Source organism: Astatotilapia calliptera, chromosome 19, assembly GCF_900246225.1.
Source record: "Astatotilapia calliptera chromosome 19, fAstCal1.2, whole genome shotgun sequence".
In the NCBI taxonomy this organism is placed as follows: domain Eukaryota; kingdom Metazoa; phylum Chordata; class Actinopteri; order Cichliformes; family Cichlidae; genus Astatotilapia; species Astatotilapia calliptera.
The window spans coordinates 14,430,368-14,449,826 of NC_039320.1; the positions used below are offsets into that span (position 1 = coordinate 14,430,368).

General features: G+C 41.6%; 1 protein-coding gene across 16 annotated transcripts in view; it reads right to left on the bottom strand.

The window, feature by feature from the left end:
- Window positions 1-151: 151 nt before the first annotated feature.
- Window positions 152-19,459, bottom strand: part of LOC113011690 (dynactin subunit 1-like) — a 33,576-nt gene continuing 14,268 nt past the window's right edge. For 3 of the 16 annotated variants that reach the window (XM_026151338.1, XM_026151337.1, XM_026151327.1), the window contains exons 5-32: window positions 18,958-19,002; window positions 15,086-15,103; window positions 12,805-12,825; window positions 11,382-11,552; window positions 10,689-10,712; window positions 10,012-10,209; window positions 9,394-9,598; window positions 9,113-9,191; window positions 8,850-9,009; window positions 8,624-8,728; window positions 7,912-8,103; window positions 7,685-7,801; window positions 7,393-7,545; window positions 7,145-7,305; window positions 6,785-6,953; window positions 6,462-6,530; window positions 6,070-6,282; window positions 5,756-5,917; window positions 5,190-5,321; window positions 4,958-5,086; window positions 4,558-4,700; window positions 4,322-4,488; window positions 4,079-4,090; window positions 3,319-3,446; window positions 2,851-3,034; window positions 2,394-2,467; window positions 2,162-2,251; window positions 152-2,016 (exon numbers count right to left, since the gene is read on the bottom strand). In XM_026151338.1, the coding sequence (XP_026007123.1) occupies window positions 1,879-2,016; window positions 2,162-2,251; window positions 2,394-2,467; window positions 2,851-3,034; window positions 3,319-3,446; window positions 4,079-4,090; window positions 4,322-4,488; window positions 4,558-4,700; window positions 4,958-5,086; window positions 5,190-5,321; window positions 5,756-5,917; window positions 6,070-6,282; window positions 6,462-6,530; window positions 6,785-6,953; window positions 7,145-7,305; window positions 7,393-7,545; window positions 7,685-7,801; window positions 7,912-8,103; window positions 8,624-8,728; window positions 8,850-9,009; window positions 9,113-9,191; window positions 9,394-9,598; window positions 10,012-10,209; window positions 10,689-10,712; window positions 11,382-11,552; window positions 12,805-12,825; window positions 15,086-15,103; window positions 18,958-19,002 (3,459 nt within the window). In that variant the 3' untranslated portion in view covers window positions 152-1,878. The other 13 variants (XM_026151332.1, XM_026151331.1, XM_026151328.1 and 10 more) reach the window with 13 other exon arrangements.

Here is a 19,459-nt window from a genome sequence, read left to right on the forward strand (position 1 = left end):
TCTGATGTTTTTGTTTGTTTGTTTTTAAGGTCAAATTCGCAACTAGAAAATGTTTTTATGTTAAAATAAACAAAATTTGAACAAATTTACATGTTTTAGATGTAAATTATTGTTTTTGCTTAACCCACAGTAGATTCAAGACGGTGAAATGCTTGTTTTAATGTCTTTATTGATCAGTTATTGGTTGTGCATGAGCAAGAAGCCACACAAGGAAAAAGGTAAGACAAGCTGCAGTTTCAGTACATCAGCTGCTCACTGAGAGCACAGATAAATATTACAACCAATAAATAAGAGATGTCTGCATTTCCCTCTTTAACTACAGTTACTTAGATTCCCATTAATAAATAAAACTTCAAGTTATGACAGCACTGTGTAAACAAAACAGTCTATTAGACAAATTAATAATAAATTAAAAGCTCCTTGAAAATCAAACATGGCAGATGTGAAGAGAAGAAAAACAAAGACTCTTTGGCAAAGATGTTGCTTTGCTTAAACAATGTTTGGTTGAAACAAATTGAAAATAAGGCAGGTGACTGATCTTTACCAAAAGGCTCTCTGCAGGTTTAAGGCTCGGACAAAGTTTACAAAATCTACAGCAACGGGAAGCTCGGCAGAACACAAGCAATGCAGTCGAATATCACCAGTGCGACCAGTGTGTCATTTATACCAAGCCAATAAAGTACACAGTTACAGGTTACACCAAAAGTGTAGTATATGTGAAATCATTTAAACCATGTAATGCTCTGGCTAAAGTGCAGCCAGATTGTGTGTAAATCTGCAGAAGAATTTCAGGAAAACCACTGAGCTTAATGTTTTTGTTTTATTTTTCTGTTCTGTGCAGCCAGCAAAGCCACAGAGGTAAACACTAAAACCCTCAGTTTGTATTTAACTTCAGAAGGCTCAGTATTTAAATTAAATGTGCAAAAAAACCCCAAAAAAACAGTGTCAATGCCCGCTCACTTAAACTGGCAAATCCATCATTTCAGTGCTCCTTTCCTTTTACAGCAATGTTCTTAAAACGGAGAACGTCACTGTGACACCTCATGAAAGTTTACAGCACAGGCTCATGATTCTTCACATCTCGTTAGGCAATAACTGCAAACGGGAAATATGAAACAACATCCAATGTTCTGGCCAAATATAAACCACACCAGGGTGCAGGAGGAGGCTGGCTCATTTTCTACTACATAGATTTGGTGAATCTGGGCAGCATGCAAGAGCATTGTCGCTTGTATCTCTGTTTTTCTGGCCATAAAACAAAATCTAGACGTAAATTACAAGGATGGCATCACAATCTCATCATCCAGGTTCCAATTTACAGCCAGCAAGGCCTCAGTCAAATGCAGAGTTGCCTGAAACAAGTCACATGTGCAAAGATGTGCAGTCTGATTTTGGCTGTGTGAAAAAACAGAACAGTCCTTCTCTTTAGCCTCTGACCTGGACTGAAAGTAATCACTAGTAGTTAATCTCCCCAGTTATTTTCTCAGTTCTTTTAAAATGTCTTAAAATAGGAATAATTACAATAAATGTTTTTCAAGCCATCAGTGTAGATTCCACTGATATTCAAATAACACATGAAAACCCTCGACATTTAAAAACGCTAAAAATCTGAGGAAGACTTCTCAGTCTTCAAAACTTAATGTGACAATGACTAACACAGTTGCCAATAAGCTGCTTGTCAGTCGACTAACAAATTCAGACTTCTATATTTCTACGTTTTAGCCTTCACCTGTGCACTTTGATGCCAGAGCTGCAGGTTGTAATCTCATAGCTAATAACCTAAAAAGCCTCCTGGTTTGACTTGTTTGGCCCTGGAGAAAAAGCTGATGGTGGTGGAGTGTTTTGGTGCGGCTGGCGGGAAGGCGGGGCATGTGATGTTTAGGTCCGCAGCAGACTGTGAACTCGCCAAAGCTCCGACTGTGACAGGACGAGGCGGTGGACCTGCTCCTGACCGCGGGGACACGGCACCATGACCCTTCCCACCAGCACAGTGTCACCCTTCTTCTCCTCCTTCACCTAAACACAGAAAAGCAGTCGGCTTTAGAACTTTAAATTCACAAGTATTTACCCTGTTGCTACTGTGAGACCGCCAAAAGCTTTCATTCATCCACCTCCAAGTCAAAACAGAGCTTTACCAGAGTGCATGGACCAGCAGACTTACCTTAACAAATGAGGTCGAAGGGAACGTGGCGAAATCAGATGAGACTCGGGCTCCGGGCTGCAGGTTGACGACATGTTCTGCTACCTCGTCCTGACAGAAGCAGAAGAGATGAAGACTAAGGTGAGTACTTCAAGTTCAGCATCAGCTTGAACAGTAATGTTTTAATGTAACTTTTGTGCATTTTTATCAGCTTATTCTCTCTGTGCTTCACAGCTTTGTGTTTTATTTGCACCTTCAGTCTGTCCAGAGTGTCATTCAGGGACTGCAGTCTAGCTGTCTGTTCCAGAAGCTGAGCACCAGGGGTCACTGCAGGGCAAAAACAAAATGAGAAAATCTCTGAAATCAGTGCCCAACAATCAGTTCTAAATATTTGCACATGATTTCTGGTGTAATTAAGTTAAGATCATCCAGGATTCTATAGATTTAGCAGACAACACAAACAATACAAGGCAAATATTATGAAGACTTCCTGTTACCTAACCTGCTTTAGCCTACAGAAATGGGAAAATGCCAGTTTAATCAAAATAATTACTCTTGGTGGTGAGATATCAGGTAGGAGAACATTTTAGTTTTCTTTGCACATTAATTCTTCACTCAGCTAAAAGTTATTCAGTCTAACTGTGCTGCTTTTGACACTGTCGTGTCAAATATTTATGAATTCCTTTCCTCGAGGAAGAAATGTCACATACCAGGAGATTTTCCAGTGATGTCCACCACCTTGACATTGGCACTCATTTGCAGCAGTGTTTCAAGGAGCTGATCGGTCTTACGGTAGAGGGCGCTGGAGAGCACTTCAGGACGTCCGTCTTTGGAGGGAAGCTTGGTCACATTGAGAGGAGGCAGAGAGGCGAGCTGAGCACGCATCTTCTCAGCCTGTTGGAGAACACATGTTGATGGTGAATAAAAATAATCCATCTAATTTTAGGTGTGGTGATCTTAACTCAAAAAGCCTCAAACCATGTGGAAGTCGAAGTAAAATCTCAGCTTTGAAAATCTACAAGTTTGGTTTTTTTTTTTAACCATATTTGTTGTGTTTAATGAAGGAATAATTTCACTCTTCAGTTATTTGTGTAGCCTCTGCAGGTTCTTTGACCTCTAAAGTGTGACTTCACTGTTGCATCCGTCGCATGCTGAGGTGGTGGAGAGGCATTCGTTACCTTCAGCCTGTTGTTCTCGTTCTTCAGGTGTTTGATGCAGAGCCTCTGAGCTTCGATCTGCTGAGTCAGCAGAGGTGAGTCGATCACTTGAACGCCCGATCCAGAGCCGACACCTGACACCATGTTTGCTGTGAACGATAACAGGAACGCCTTATGAGTATTTGAGTGCAGCCAAAGCTTTATTTAAACCTGAATGTTGGCAGTATTTTCACATTCGTTTGACCCTCTGACCACAGCTTTGCACTCTCGTCTTTAACATTGAGTTCTGATGAAAAAGTAAATAATCCTCTTGCATGCTAGAGGTGCACGGCGGTGGAAGCAAAAATACATTTGACTTTTTATTCCACTGCATTTACTTGGCAGATGCCATTCCTGTGCATTCTGACTGACTTGCATACAAACATATGCATAAATAATAAGCAGATGTCCTTAAAGACATGGGAGGGATATGGTGTGCATGCCAAAACAATGCATATACACAAAAATGAGTTCCTACAAGGTTTACTAAGACTTTTAGATACTGAGTACAACACAAACAATATGATGCTGTTTGATCCACCGTCAGATTATTTATTTCAATTTAATTCAAAGCTCTTTCTTGTGCTACAACGTCCTGGTTTAGTGGTATTATTATTTGTAGTGACACATGCATGTCATGTTTAACTCCTCTCATATCATGCGAGTGAACCACTAAAGGTAAAAAAATAAAATAAATAAGCATGCATCATCACATCAGATGCCAATAGAAGCAAGTAGATACCTTTTTGTTCCTCTGAAGAATGAGTAGGTGAAAATAAGAGGAATTAAAGCAGAGTTATACGGAGAGAAGAATCATTGGTTGTTGAGGAAAGGTATTAAACTGGAGTTAAAATAATGATATATAACCACAAAATTCAGTATCAATCCTGCAGTGTGATTATCAGGTAGGTTAGTTAAAGTGGGAATTTATCTATTACCAGAGAACCACCAAACTAAGAGCATGTTATGCAGCTGCTTCACTCACCTCCGGCCATTCCTGTGACAATGGAAGCGATTCCTGACGGCCCGGTTCCTCTCAGCCCATCGATGGTCATCTTTGATTGGCTGTTGATTCTCTGCTTCAGTTCGGCCTTCTCTGCCTCAAGCTGATCGATGTCGGCCTGCAGAGCGTCCATCGTCTCCTCGAACTCTCTGCAGAGGAGAGGACAACATCACACAATTGTAGATCTCAGTAATCTACAGACGTGTTCTTATTCTTACTTCTCCTTCTTCTTCAGCAGAGTCTGGGCTTCATCCAGTCGAGTCTGGATCTTCTCAACACGTTCGTCTGCATCTTTGGATGAACTGTCCAGCTTCTTTTCTAGCAGACTGAGACGCACGTTCGCCTCGCTCAGCTCTTCTCCCTGAAAAAGCACACATACCCCCCTAAATCAAAACACTGTGTCTCTGCAGAATTTGTGACTTTTCTTCAGATATTTTGGAGCAGATTCCCTCAGTGTGTACAGATGTGAACGTTGACCAGTTCAGAAAACACGATTACACAATAAACTCCAGATACATACCTATCATTTCAGCTGCATGAGCTCTAACCTGACAAAAGATTCGGCAGTTCTGTGTTTTTAATGTTTTTATTCACAGTGAATTTGCTGCTTCTCTCTACCTTGATCTTGAGAGACTTCTTCAGCTCCTTGATGACCGTCTCTCTGTCCTCCAGCTTCAAGCCGAGTCCTTCTGCATCTGTGATTTCTGCTCGAAGAGCTGCCGCTCGCACATCTACTGGCGGAGGGTTCTGGAAGAAAAACGGAGTAATATGAAAATAATATTCTGGGTTCACAAAGCCAGAACTAAAATACCGACACACCTTCACAGTGGCCCCAGACTGAGCTAATTACCTTGTTTTGAGGCTTCTCTGAGTCATACTCTCCCTCCTGCATAGCAGTCGCCATCTTGTTCATGGTTGCTATGACGATGCTACAGGACTGTCGCAGATACTCGTAGGGGTTGGCACCCTGGGATCCATAGATCTGAAAACGAAAGTATGATTGTCCAGGAGGCTGTCAAAACAGTTGTCCATAAACATGCTCAGACACACAACAAAAGTCAAAGTGCATGAACTCCTCGATTAGCAGGTGAGACTTTTATAATAGTTTCCGTTACATAAACACTTTCTCAGCTCACATTGAGTTCATTCAAAAAATTGCTGGCTTGCAAAATTTCCAATAATTCCTGCTGCAAGATGACTTCTAATGGAAACTGTTGTCACTGTGTCACTGCATTGTTTTTAATTCATTTAATTGAAATATTCTGCTATAAAAGAATTTTTGCACCTAAATCAATATTACTTTTTGTTGTCAGCCACAATTCTGAATTACAAATGACTCTAAGCAGTGTCCTGGACATACGTCTCAGCCAGGTCACTTGGCCTTTATTAATTAAGTACTAATGTAATGTAATGTACTTGTTCTCCAGCTTTGAACGCCACGTCCTCCAGTTTGACGGCCGACAGCCCCTCCTGTTCACCGAGAGGTGACATCATCTGAGCTCCGGCTGCTGCCACTTCTTGCAGGACTGCCACCACCCAGGTCAGGTGTTTCCTGCAGTCTGAAAGGGTGTCTGACACCTGTTGGGTAAAAAGGTAAAAACGAACATGAAATGAAAAAAAGATTTTAAAAAAATTTATTTTTTTTACTGTGACTTTCACCATAGATCTGGGGTTCTTGTTGTTTTGGGGTGTTTTTTTTTTTAACTTGATGGTTTGGTCACTATGGTTACCTGCTGTCCGAAGCTAAGTGCCGCTGGGATGCCGGGCGCGTCAGTTCCAGGCATTCTGCGACGGATCTTCTTGCAGAACTGCCTGATGTCACTACAGGATGTCTCCAGATCCTTCAGCAGCACGGCGAGATCGGCTTTTTCCTGACCCGCGTGCAGGAATGCCCGCAGACGACCCACCTCCACAGCCATGCAGTCCAAGGCACTCTGGGTAAACTGCACATGAACATAAGCCACGAGTAACCAGTGAAGTCTATTTTCTTTAGGCAGCAGAAACAGAAGCATCTTAATAAAAATACATGAAAAAAGATTGAAACAAAGCTGGATTGAGGGCCGATGGGGTTTATAAACCTCCTACAGATTCCTCGGAGACTGCAGGTGATGTCGATACTCACTCTGATGTGATCAGCGAGCTGCATGGTGCAGTCCTCATTCTGATCTGCCAGGTGGATGCTGTACAGGTGCTGAAAAAGGACAAATATCATTAAACAAGCAGTAGGACTATAAATTGCATGTTTTCATCATAATGCAAATGAATTTTGTAATACAATATAGAAAAATATACCATAATATATTGAAAATGTATTATAGTATAAAAATAAATAATATAAATATAATGAAAATAAGGCAGAATATTAGACATTAAATACTTTATGTTTTAATAAAACACAGTTATATTAAACTGCAGTAATCACGCATTACGCTTGTTTGTGTGTACCTGATAATATTTAATGGCCTTGGTGAGCGGCTCCACATTGACCGTCTCATCCAGCTGGTCTTTGTGCAGCAGGTCAATAAGGAAGTCCAGAGATCGCTCATGGACGCTCATCTCTGGGTACAGAGAGCCGATCTTCTTATAGACCTCCACGCTGCACTGAGACAGAGCTCTGACAAGCACAAGAAGAGCGTATGGAGGAGTTACTCTAATGATAAGCAACCCCTGAAAAAATTCTTTATTTGGAAGCAGTGAAACAGCGTCCGGCACAGCCAGGACATTAACACTGAAAATACAGTTACAACTTAAAAAACTGATAGAATAGTTGTTAATCTTTAGTTTAGAGTCTGTGGTGAAACTTACTGCTCATATTTGTGCAGAGTGGCCTGCAGCAGACTGAGCGAGTAGACGAGACCACCCGCGAAGCTCAGCTGCTCACCCAAAGCTCCCTTCAAGCCGGCTCGCTCCACACAGTTTTCATTCAGGTCAAATTTCTCCTGTGCCTGTTTGCTGATCAGCTCGGCCTAAAAGACATGTAAACAGTTACAAAAACATATTTAAACCTCACGAAGAGCAAGTCTCCAGTTTCTAAAAGATGCAGTGGCTTTTACCTTGCAGATGAGTCTGGGGATGAGCAACAACACCAGGATGCAGTCGTGGTCTCCACCGTGACGGAGGAAGGACTCTGGCATGAAGGAGGTCAGAAGAGAAACGTGTCTGTTGGCCTGACCCACCTCCATCTTCCTCAGCTCCATCTCAATAGCCTAAAACATACACAGACATTAGAAGTTTTGTTTAGCTCCAAAGTTAAAATCAGAAGTTTTGATTTAAAACCTGTAAACACGTGAAAAGAGGATGAGAGCTACTTATTATTCAGACCAAAACCCTGTGATTGTTTCTGACCTTGGCGTAGGCCTTCGTCTCTGCAAATTTAATCTTGAAATCAAACATCTCTGCTGGCGGCTGCTGCTGCAGCTCTGCTGAGGCTTCCTGCTGGCTGGTCAGCTCTCTGTTCACCTCCTGCAGCAAACACATGAGAACAATCGTGACTGACTGACTGTAGGACACCAACACGTGATTAACAGGTTAGATGTGAAAACACATTTTACATATTTCCTCTACATGTTTACCTGTAGGTGAGCTGTGAGCTCGCGGTACTTCTTGATGGTCTGCTGGTAATCGGCTACGGTCTCCTGTGCGGCTTCAACTCGTTTCTCTGCCTCTCGGACTCTCGCTGCTCCCAGATCCAGCATCTCCCTCAGCTCCAGCTCCGTCTCTCTGGCGTTCTCCTGCAGCTCGTCGTTCATCTCATTTATAGCTTCCTGCACAAAGGAGATGTGCACACAAACAATCAGGGCCACCTCCTTTTTTTGAATTTGATTTTTGAAATCTGTCTCTGTTTTTCTAGATCAATTAATTCTTGTGGGATAATAATGAGATTTTGCAGCTTGTATAAACTCATGTTTTGTTTATTCTTGGAAAAAACAACGTTCTTTAATGACAGGCACAAGACAGACGAGTTTCTTGTGTAGGATCATATGATCATTGTTCTAGGTCAGTGCACACCAAAGGAGCACTTTAATCCAACAAAAGCTGCAGTGATGACAAACACCAGATGGCTCCAAATGCATATTAATGACCCCGGCCCCATATTATTAATGAAATGAGTCAGCAAACAGCAATACTTCAATTTTTTCAGACCTTATTACTATGAATGTATGCAGGTAGGCCAGTCTGAGCAGTAAAACGAGATAGTGAGAAATAAATCAGAGTGTTTATGGACTGAAAATCACTTTGGGATTTTTTTTTTAGCCATGTTTGTTCTGGGCGATTGTCACTCACCAGATCTGTGACTGTCTCTCTCAGCTCTCTGACTTTCTCCTCCAGGTCCAAGTTCCTCTCTGTCAGAGTCTCCACCATCTCCTCTGCGCCTAAGGCTGCATCCACCTGAAACAGAGCACATGTTGTTTTTCTGCTGTTATCCATCCCACGAATTAAAAGATCACAGGCCTGGGGGGAGCTACCTTTCACTTCCTCTACATACAGCTGAGTCATAAGGTCCACTGACCTGCTCTTTCAGCTCATCGATGGTCTTTTCTGCCGCTTTCATCTCTTCCTGCAGTTTCTCCTTCTGGCTTCTCAAACAGTCAAGTTCCACGTTCTTCTTCTCCATCTGCTTCTGCAACTTCACGTGTTCCTGCTTCTCTGACGCAGACAGGTCACGCATCCTGGACACAAAAACACGCATCAGTGTTTTGGAGCTTGTAAAGTTCTGAATTAAAGTTCAGTTCAGTATAATTGTGGCTTTCATGAAGACATCAGCGGACCTACCTGACCAGAGCTTCCTTCAACCTGCTGTTCTGCTCCTCCAGCTGTTTCACATGGTAACTGGAGGCGGCACCATCTGAGCCTGACAGAAACCCAAAAACAATACAAAAAAGAAAAGCTCGTCATTAAAGCTTGCAAACTTTTCACTCTAAATTGATGTTCATTTTACATACTTTAAAACCCAGACTCAAACTTCAGTATTTGTATTGATTGTTCATGTCCTGATTTAACAGAAATGAGGCCTGGATACAACATCTGCAATGATAAAATCAGCTCTTCAGTACCTTTCTCCTCAATCTCATGCTTGAGGATCTCCAGGTCCATGGTGAGCTCATCCACTTTCTCCTTGAGGGAATCCACCTCCAGCTGCAGAGACTCTGCTCTCTCCTCAGCCATCTCCTTATCCAGCGTCGCCATCTCGATGGCGTCCGCTGTGTCCGACATTTCCTCCATATAACGCTCCTTTGCCTCCAGAGCTTCTTTAGCCTCCTACACACAGAAAAGCTTAGTTTCAACAAAGTATTACATAACTGCATGTTATTTAAACTGCATGCAAATCGTATACTTTTCCCCTTATTCCCCTTTAATAATAATTTTACAGAAAGTAAGAAGGTATGTGGCAGCCAGGTGCTGTTAATCAAACACACTGTGAACACTTCACCAAAATAAATAAATAATCTGCAATAAAGGTTGAGATGAGTTTAGGCCCAATAATCTCAAAACCTACAGACTTAAATTAAGAGTAATTAATAAGATTTTTAAATTTGTAGTTCATTGGAAGCTAAGGAAGGAATGCAATTGCTGGATAGTTTTTGTTAGCAGTCAACTGCTGCTTTTTAACACTTTTTCAGCTGAGCCTGAGCATCTACACTCCCCTCCCTCCTCCATCTGTGGCTCCTTACCCTCTTGGCCTCCTTGAGCTGCTTCTGCAGTTCGGCCTGCTGCTCTTGCATCTTGGTCTTCCACTCCTGCAGCTGCTCCAGCTGGATCTTGTGCTTCTCCAGCTCCTTCAGTTTTGCTTTGTCCTCCGTGCGCTTCATCTTCAGGGTCTCCAGCTTCTCCTCCAGATCCTTCACTTGATTACGCAGCGCCTCCTCTTCCTGGGTAACAGTTATATGGACAAGATGAAGGGGAAAAGTGAGATTTAAATAAACACATATTAGAGGAAACTCTCTAAAACACAAAAGGAGGATTCAAACTTCCATTTTCTTTTCTTTTTATGAATCATTTCTCTTTAATGATTCTTCAGAGTGAAGACCGAAAGCAGTGAATCAGGTTTAAAGTCTTGTGTTAGAAGCACTTACGCATTAAATATTAAACCTGCAGAAAATTCACCTGTGGAGAGAAAACACACGCACACACACACATGCTGTATTACACATCCAGTGTGCACACACAGATAATCACACTCCTCTAAACACTCTCTGAATCCTGTGATAAACGTGCAGCAGAGACAATCACTGCACACACACAGGTTAAAAAAGGAGCCACGCCTCAGCTGATTAAAACGTTAGTGAGAGCAGAACAACACTTCAATACTTCAAGTGCAGAAACATCACATCACACCACCTCGCTGCACCTGTGTTTCCATAGTGACATCTTCCTGAGGGGACAAAATACCAATTAGACTGATTATTCCGACTTTAACATTTCATTAAAAAAAAACAAAAAAAACAACAACACACTCAGAAGGCGATTTTTACAAAAGGTTGATGTGATAATCTCTGATGTTTAAATACAACTTAATATGCAAAAGAAAACGAGAGACACAGATAAAATCTTGGTGTTGATTTGTTATCAGCACATTAACAGGCAGATAATTCACAAAAACAAAGGTAAATTCTGTCACGTTGCCTAAAAAGCGTTTCAGGCCTTGGGCTCTCGTTCTGACTCTGCTGGATGATGTCAACACAAAGTGACAGCTGGGTCAAAAAATACACTTAAATTTAGAGGAGAGATACTGACAACGTTGTCACATCTGATTTTACTCCTTGTGTGGGTTATACTCAGAGTCCACTGACTGTGGTGGTACATTAAATCCTGCTAAACAAAATGTATGAATGAATTAATGTGACTATGGGTAGTGCCTTTTTAAGCAGGCTTTGCTCATTCGCATAAATACTTGTTGTGGACTAAGTGCTGCCACAGAAGCTTCCTTCATAATGGGTCAATAAGCATTCAAAGAAAAGAAAAATGTATAGATAAACAGTAAAACACATCAGATCTGTCCAACGCAGGGTGAATAGAACTTCTGATCCAGACACACACTGACCTTGCTGGGGATGGGAGCTGGAGGGTTTCCAGGGGAGTGGAGGGTGGGGATGACCGGAGCAGCCAGGGGGGTCTGTGCCGGCGTGCTGGGCTCGCTGCTGCTCATCTCCCCAGCAGAGGCTGAAGCCGAGCCAGACGCGGCCCCCTTCCCTCCTGCAGGTCGGCTGGGCTGCTGAAGGAATCGAGAAAAAAGTCCAATCAACAACAAGAATTACATTTTTTTTTTTTTAAAGAGAGAAACACTTTGCAAAAAGCAGCTAAGAGTAAATCATTTGTGTGGATGAGGCCAAAAAAGGTGTCCCTCTGCAAGCTGACTGCATTTAATTATTGTAGTTGGGGTTTTTTTGGCTTGACAGCTGTGATTCAGGATGTGGTGTCTACAAGCAACATGAGAAGAAGCACCATGAGAAATGTTAATAGCTGCATCTGACTGAGTTACAGTGCTGTGGAAAAGTCTTCCCTCATTTCTTTATATTTTCTTTCCAAGGATCCCGATTAAACAGGACAACTTTTAAACTGTACCATTAAGCACGTTGTTACTAACAGACTGCAAAAAAAATGTATAGCTCAATAAAATAAATATGTTGAAGAATAAAACATGGTCATAACAACACGGTCTTTAAAATTGTACGAACTCTGCCATAGATGCTGCATTTTCTTTCATGTTTGTGCATGATTTAATTAATCACTGCACCTCTTTCTCTTTCCAAGCGAAATGTAAAGACATTGGGTAAAGTTCACCACTTTTGCACTGTGCTCTTAATTTAACTCAACTTTGGGGCTGGATTTAGCTTCTCTATAAAATCACCTACATCAAAATAATTGTTAAATTATTTATCATTACATTTTTTTATTCTACTAGCTGAGACCTGAACATCTGTATAATATTAAATGTCTATACAGTATATTAACAGATATTTGATTATTCATGCTCATTGTTTTGTTAGCTTCAGACCTTAAAAAGAGAATTTCAGTTTATCTAAAAATTGACTGAGTTGTTTATTAGCTGTTGTAAATTTCCCAAAGAAATATACAAATGGGCCCTTCTTCAGTAGAACTCAATAGTGACCTCAGACACAATTAAGACCTTAAAATAGAGAAAACAAATACCGATGTAATACTAAATGAGAAGTGCTAAAAATATATGAAAAAAGGTGTGCAGCAGATGGAAAGCAATAAGAAATAAAGCAAACTTTAGATGAATAAATGTAGTGTTGACATAAACATAAGATGTTTTAAAAAGTGTAAAATCTGTAAGATTAAAGTGGACCATCTTTTATGCTTTTGAACAAAAATATGATTCGTGTTATGAGTTATGTGCATAAATCTGATCTGCCTCGTGAAGTGAAAATAATAATCGCATGTTCAAATAACGCAGGCTGACAAAAGGTGGAAACCCTGATGATGTTGAAGACTGGGCTCACCTTTGGCCTTCTGGCCGTGGTCTGAAGAAGAGGAGAGGAAGCAGGTAAAGGTCAAAGGGCAGCAGGAGGAGAGGAGGGAAGGGAAGGAAACAAACAACCAGGGTTAGTAATTCAAGGCAAAGTCATAGTAAAGAAAGATTCCAAAAAAATAAAAAGTAAGAATGAGTGGATGAAGCTGATATGACTTTAGGCCATTGTTGAATATTTGCTGCTTCACTCACAGTTGAAACCCTGTTAATGTATTCTTCTTGACAAGACGCCCCTACTTATATTACTATCATCTATCATAATAACATCTACACAGATCTCTGCTCTGTTTCTCTAATGATCTTTATTGTCTTAACTCATCTCTGGGCCTCATCTCATCCACCCATATGACCACAGTCTTGGCAACAACAGAGACACTGACTGGTACTGCCGCTGTGACCTCAATGACCGCATTGTATCTCAGTTAGCTTCATCTATGTCGAACTACACTCATACTGCTGAGGTACCAGCAGCATTCAGGTACAACATGTGTTTCAGACATGCTACACCGCAGGGTGGATGACAAGATTTGCAGTTGAGCTTGTAAAGAAACACTTTGCACTGTATAACACACATGGGTTACACTATTTTTGATTTCCTACCTCGAGGATGACAATGACAAATGCAGTTAAACTATAGATTCCCTGGTAACTTGTCCACAAGTCTTCAGTCACCCAGGCCTATAGACTAGCCAACAATCCCCTGTGAGGAATGTGTATTCCTCAGTGGGTTGGAGAGTGGTTTTTGAAACCAGTTGCAAAGTTGCTGCAACACAAATGCCCTTGTGATTGGTTTTGGTAGCAGACTACCACGGCCGACTACAGTTTTCATGGAAGATACCAACTTGTCTGCAAACACTTGCCATCTAACCACTACCAGTAGTAAAACTTATGCAAACTGGGAATGCCTCCAAAATAAGAGATTGAAAGCAATACATTTTAAAACTTTTACTTTGGTGGTCTCCATTTATGGTTTGTGTTACACTCTGTAGTTTTACGACTGCTTAGCAAGTATTTGGGGAGTATATGCAGACAAGCTGGCATCTTTCATAAGTCTGCAAGGAGGTGCTCGGTACAGCACTGTAACCCAACTTCACCTACTAACAGCAAAAAACCTCCAACATTCGACTGGTAGAAATACATTTTTCCCCAACTAACCAAAGGTTATCAGGGCTTCATAGACTGATCTCTAGGCCCAGGTTACATGACCTAATTATTTTCCAGCGACATGAAACTGAGAAACTGAGTCGCTATTCAGCAGATTAAAATCATAGTCTGTTTTTCTACAACATACTAAAGTTCAAATTATTTTCTTTAAAGATCCTGGAAGTAAGTCTTGCGACTAGTAAGTCTAGATTTGCACATGGAAAAGATTTCTAATATATTACAAATGTACCAATTAACCATTGTCTCTGTTACCTGTAATTAGTGTTAAATTACAGAGGAAACAATCTTTGACGATACCAGAAAATTCTGAAGCATTCAGGCACTGCTACAATAAATCTACAGTTAACAATATTAATCTTTTCTTGTGACTATCACTTCATATTAAAGTACGTCTATGATGATGATTTAAACTTAACCCAAGCCTGACCAGACACTTGTATACTTTCTACCATATTCATGTAAAATGATCTGTTGCATCCAATTATCTTCCACTATCTGCCCTCAGTACACTCAATCAATATCCATCTCCATCTGGGCTTTGGCTTGTTATTGTTCTTTATTGGATTAAAGCACTACCATCCAACAGAAACTTGCCCAAGCTTATAGCTGTACCACCTAAGATCTGTCAGTCCTCTTAAACCACCATGTTGTGCTATAGTTGCCAGAACAAACTGTACTCAAACCACATCTGCCTGCCTGCCACATCTGCAAACAGTGATGGAAATCAACGTATAGTCTTGAGTAAGACATAGCTTCTGTATGATGAGGCTAAATAAAACAATAAATATGATACAAGGCAACTCAACAACTGCAAACACATGTAGAAGCATGGACAGCTACCGACAGCATGGGCAAAATAAACTTAGAAGTCAAAGAAAGAGCACAGCTGAGCTGCAAACACTTTTACTTTTATGCTGGGAATATTAAATATCAATGGTCTGGGGAAAAAAATGGGAAAAAAGGCAATTCCACCTTAAACAAAATGAGGACACATGACCTTTACAACAGCTCTGCCAACAAAACGAAAAGGATGATAACATCAACACAAGAAACCCAACAGAAAAAGAGCATCACATGGAGTTCTGTACCTTCCGGGGTGCAGGAGTCTGTCTCATCATTTTTGCAAGGGAAGAAGACATACACACACACGGTCACCCAGAAACATACAAACACACACACACAAACAGGAAGCTGATAAAACAGGCAAAGATCCACAGACAGCGGGTTCAGAACAGACAGGCGGAAAGCTGAAGCTGAACAGTCAGACAGGCAGCGGCTCAGGCCGGGGAGCTGCAGTGGTGCAAATGGCCGCGGCGATTTATTCCCAGGCTCCCCCTCCCTCCTTCTGTTCGTCCCTTCCTCCTGCTATCGTCCTCCTTTATGTCCTCTTTCTCTCATAATCCATTTGCCGGCGCCCTCTGTCAGCACCTCTCTTCTGCTCTCGCCTCTGATTAGGACTCGAACATCCCTCTGCCACGAGCCTCCAGCCTGCTGCCGTTTCCTGCTACACCGGAGACGCCTCTCCTCCCCTAACCTCTCTCTCCAACCCTCTGTCTCATTTCCCCCCCTCTTCTCTCTCTCGCTTGTTGGGATTTGTCAGCTGCTCCTGCATTACATCACTGTGTGCCCTCCTCCCTCCCTGCTGCTCACCCACTCATCACCACCTCTAACACAGACAGACAGGGGGGAGGGAGGGAGAGGGGGAGGGAGGGATGGGTGTAAAGTGGTGATTGGGGACAGACAGGGGAGGAAAGGGATGATGTGAGGGAGAGGAGGGCGGGACTGTAAATGGAGGTGAGAGGGGAAAATGAGCAGCCATGCTGATGCAAGCCTCTCTTATCTCCTAGCAACGCTGGCAGATCCTCAAAAAGGTTCATTAAAATGAGGCTGATGAAAACAAAAGGGGTGGGGGGGGGGGGGGGGGGGGCGACACCTGAGCGGCTTTATGAGGTCTACCTTTCTTAGTGAGTCTTGCTATTTTTGAACTGCGCCTAACCGTGCTTTACATAGACACATACCCAGAGTACAGAGGTTAAGAAAGCCTCACATAAAAACTCAGAAATGCAAACATCATGACAGCCAGAGATAAGAGCCGAACTTTAAAAGTAACATTAACTGTAGCAAAAGGATTTTTTTTTTTTATTTAAAAGGGAGATTTAATAGTTCGACAGTCTCCTAAAGAGCCGTCTAAGGAAGCAATCGTGATACCTTCCTCACTAATCTGTTGCTCTGCACCAACAGCTCAGCAGGAAGAGAGAGGGATATCTAAGAGGATTAATCCACAAAGTATAAGATACTCTGATTAGTTGTGAGCTTTAAACCTCGAATACTTTCACGTCATGGGCAAAAATAACATGGGGAGAAAATGTCCAATGAGGTTTTAGTAAACGGGCGATGTTTAAGAGTATTAGGAATCTGATTGTGGAGAGAAAAAAAACAAAACAAGCAACAGGACGTCAGGCAGCAGAGGCAGAAAGAAAAACAGCTTATGAGTATCTATTACAGAGCAGCTTAGAGAAAACTGTCCTGTTCAAATATTAAACATATCTTTTCATAATCCACTCAAATTCTCTCCAGCACACAGACTAAGTGCTACTCTGAGAGCGATGGAGTGAGAGCGGCCGACAGACAGAGTGGATGCGGAGATGGGTGGAGATGTATCAGGTTCCTGCTTTCCCAGCACACAGAGGGAGGATCGCTGCCTCCGAGGTCACTGCAATGCAGCTTCAACGAAACGAAAGGAGATAAAATTACTGTCCAGAAAGCATAAATAAGCCCAAAACCTTAGCTGAGAAAAATAATGGCTTATGGGTCAAGCTTCAGAACAGCAGTACAAAAGCATTTTACTTTGCTTTTCCTTCGCTGAGTTTCCATTTTGGTCTTGTCTAACATTTCCTACTCTTCCTCAGTTTCACCGGCTCTGTGACTGAACATTTGATCCTCCTGCTTTAAAGTTCCCTCCTGATGTTCAAAGTCAGCTTGCCAAGGAGGAGATGCAGACCAGGAGACGATAAAGAAGAACCGAGCTGACGGGAAATCTATACTCTGCAGGTTACTGCAGGCAGGAGGGCAGCTCATTTCACCTCAGTCGCATTCTGACATTTTCAAGGAACGCCTGCATGTATGAGTCAGCCAGGAATGACAAAGAGCAGCGGACAGCCAGCTTGGATCTCATGATAGACGTGTGGGAACAAATACAATATTATAAGGAAATTATATTTTCTAACTTTGTGGCTGGTCTCAAAATTATTGTGTAACAGGATAATGTACACACCACCCTGTCTTTAATAAAGACCTTTATTAACAAGAGTAATAGGGAGTGGTGCAACAGATGGTCCAGCCCTCACAGAGCAGTGAAGTCAGCATCATGCAGTCAGTGTAGGATTACATGAAAAGACAGAAGAACTGCAGTTCTCTAAGATGCTTAAAACAACCTTGGAAACTTGGTGACGGTCACACCAAAGACTGGTTTAATTTAGTTTGTTCTCTTAATACTAATGCTTTAGTTAGTAATAAATTAAAGTGATTTAGTAAGGCTTTCATTCAAGAATCAAAGGCTGAATCACTGGACTTTTCAACAACAACCGAACTAATCCATCTCATTCACAAAAACAGAGACTTCAGGGTTTAATATAAAAGTGTTAACTTCCATAATAGGTTGCAAGATATGTTAATGTTATCAAAAATGCGTGAATATACAACTTAGTATCTAGACTGAGCAGAAATATCCCAAAAGTGACAGAGGAGTGAATGAGAGGGCAGGACCAAAACCCATGAACCCCAAAACATGTCCTGATCTTTACAGTTATTTTTATTTCATGCAATTAATCTGCTGCAAAAAATATCTATTGCCAACCAAAAAGTCCAAAGCTAAGGTGTAGAACATAAGATCCAGAAACGGCCTGGCAAAGACTCAAATCTGGCCGGTCTTTGGAGAATGTGACGGAGGATATACATTTTTGAAAGTATTTTTTACAACATTTCCTACTAAACAAAGACCTCCCCATGGCCATTCATTCAACACCAAAGTAATTAACCAATAGAAAAACAGTTAAGTAAGACAATTTCCTGTTTTTTCATTGTCTACTATACATTTTTTTTAAAAGTGTGTCTGTGAATTAACAAAAACATTGTGCTTTACAATTACAGGACAGTGTGGGTAACATGCTGCCACAACTTCTACACCTTTTACAGCCTGTAAGACACAGGTGACCCTCCCCTCCCATACAAACCAAACAGCAGACCATGGCTTTAACGGGTGGGGGGAGATCGTAACAGTTGTGTTGACAGATTTCTTTATCATGTAGAAAACCTGAGACATACTGTTAAAATCATACTTCTTTTTCTTAATTTGATATTGCGGAGATTAAATGTGCAGTTAAACTTCTTTACATCGACACAAAGAGGATTTTCACCACTGTGGCCCATCCAAAAAGTGCTGTATGTGGTGCATAATGTAAAATCTGTTTGACATCCCTGGTCAGAAGCCTAAGATAGTTACATGATAATGATGGACTGCTTTTTGTCCTTTTTGTTAGCTCGTGTGTGTCATTTTACTTTTATAGATGCAACCTTGCAGAGGAAGTAGGTGGTAAGTGGTAACCATTATTGTTAAAAAACAATGGTTCCATGCAGGAACCACTGCACGTTCACAGAGCCTCTGAAAAACCTTTGGACACTTAGCAAACTTAGCATGTTTGAATGTGCACAGAAAGCAGAAGACCAAGCAGACAATGTTGGACAGAGCTGCACCGAACAGAGAGCAGAGAGGGCGGTGAGGTGATGGGACACAGCTTTCATTCATACAAACACAGAGCGCTTCAGTACAGAGACCAGAGATGGCTGCGAGGAGTCATGGGTAAAATGAGGGGTGAGGCTCTGTTGCCATGCAGCAGCGAGGCCATTCAGAGCCACGGTTACCACGGTTACTACGGTCATCATCATAACATTACCACTGTACCGAGGTTAGAGAAACATGCAGCACCTTTTTGGGTTTCACTCCTCGCTGCGTCGGTCAAAGGAGGTAAGGAGACGAGGAAAGGAAGGAGGAGGGAGGGAGGGTGAAGGTTAAAGATCAGGAGTTTGTCAGCAGCATGCCAGAGGTGATGGGAACTGTGGTGGTTTGGACCTGTGTGTTGGACCTCAATAACTTTCACAAACACAAATCTCTTCATACTTACTTCTTCATTCTCATTTTGTTCATTTTCTCCACATTAAAAACACATTAAACTACACTTTCGTGTAAAAATATTTTCATTGCCTATTATTAAAATAATTTGAGCCATTCTCCCATGGCTGGTCAACAAAAAAAATTATTCTTCCATTTTCTATGACACAAGCAATAAAAATGGAAACAATGAGATCCTACAAATACAGTATATGTAAACATGAAGTACTACTTCTTTCAAGGGTAAGGTTTTACATATTAGGACATAAAAGATTATCTGGTCATTACCAGGTAT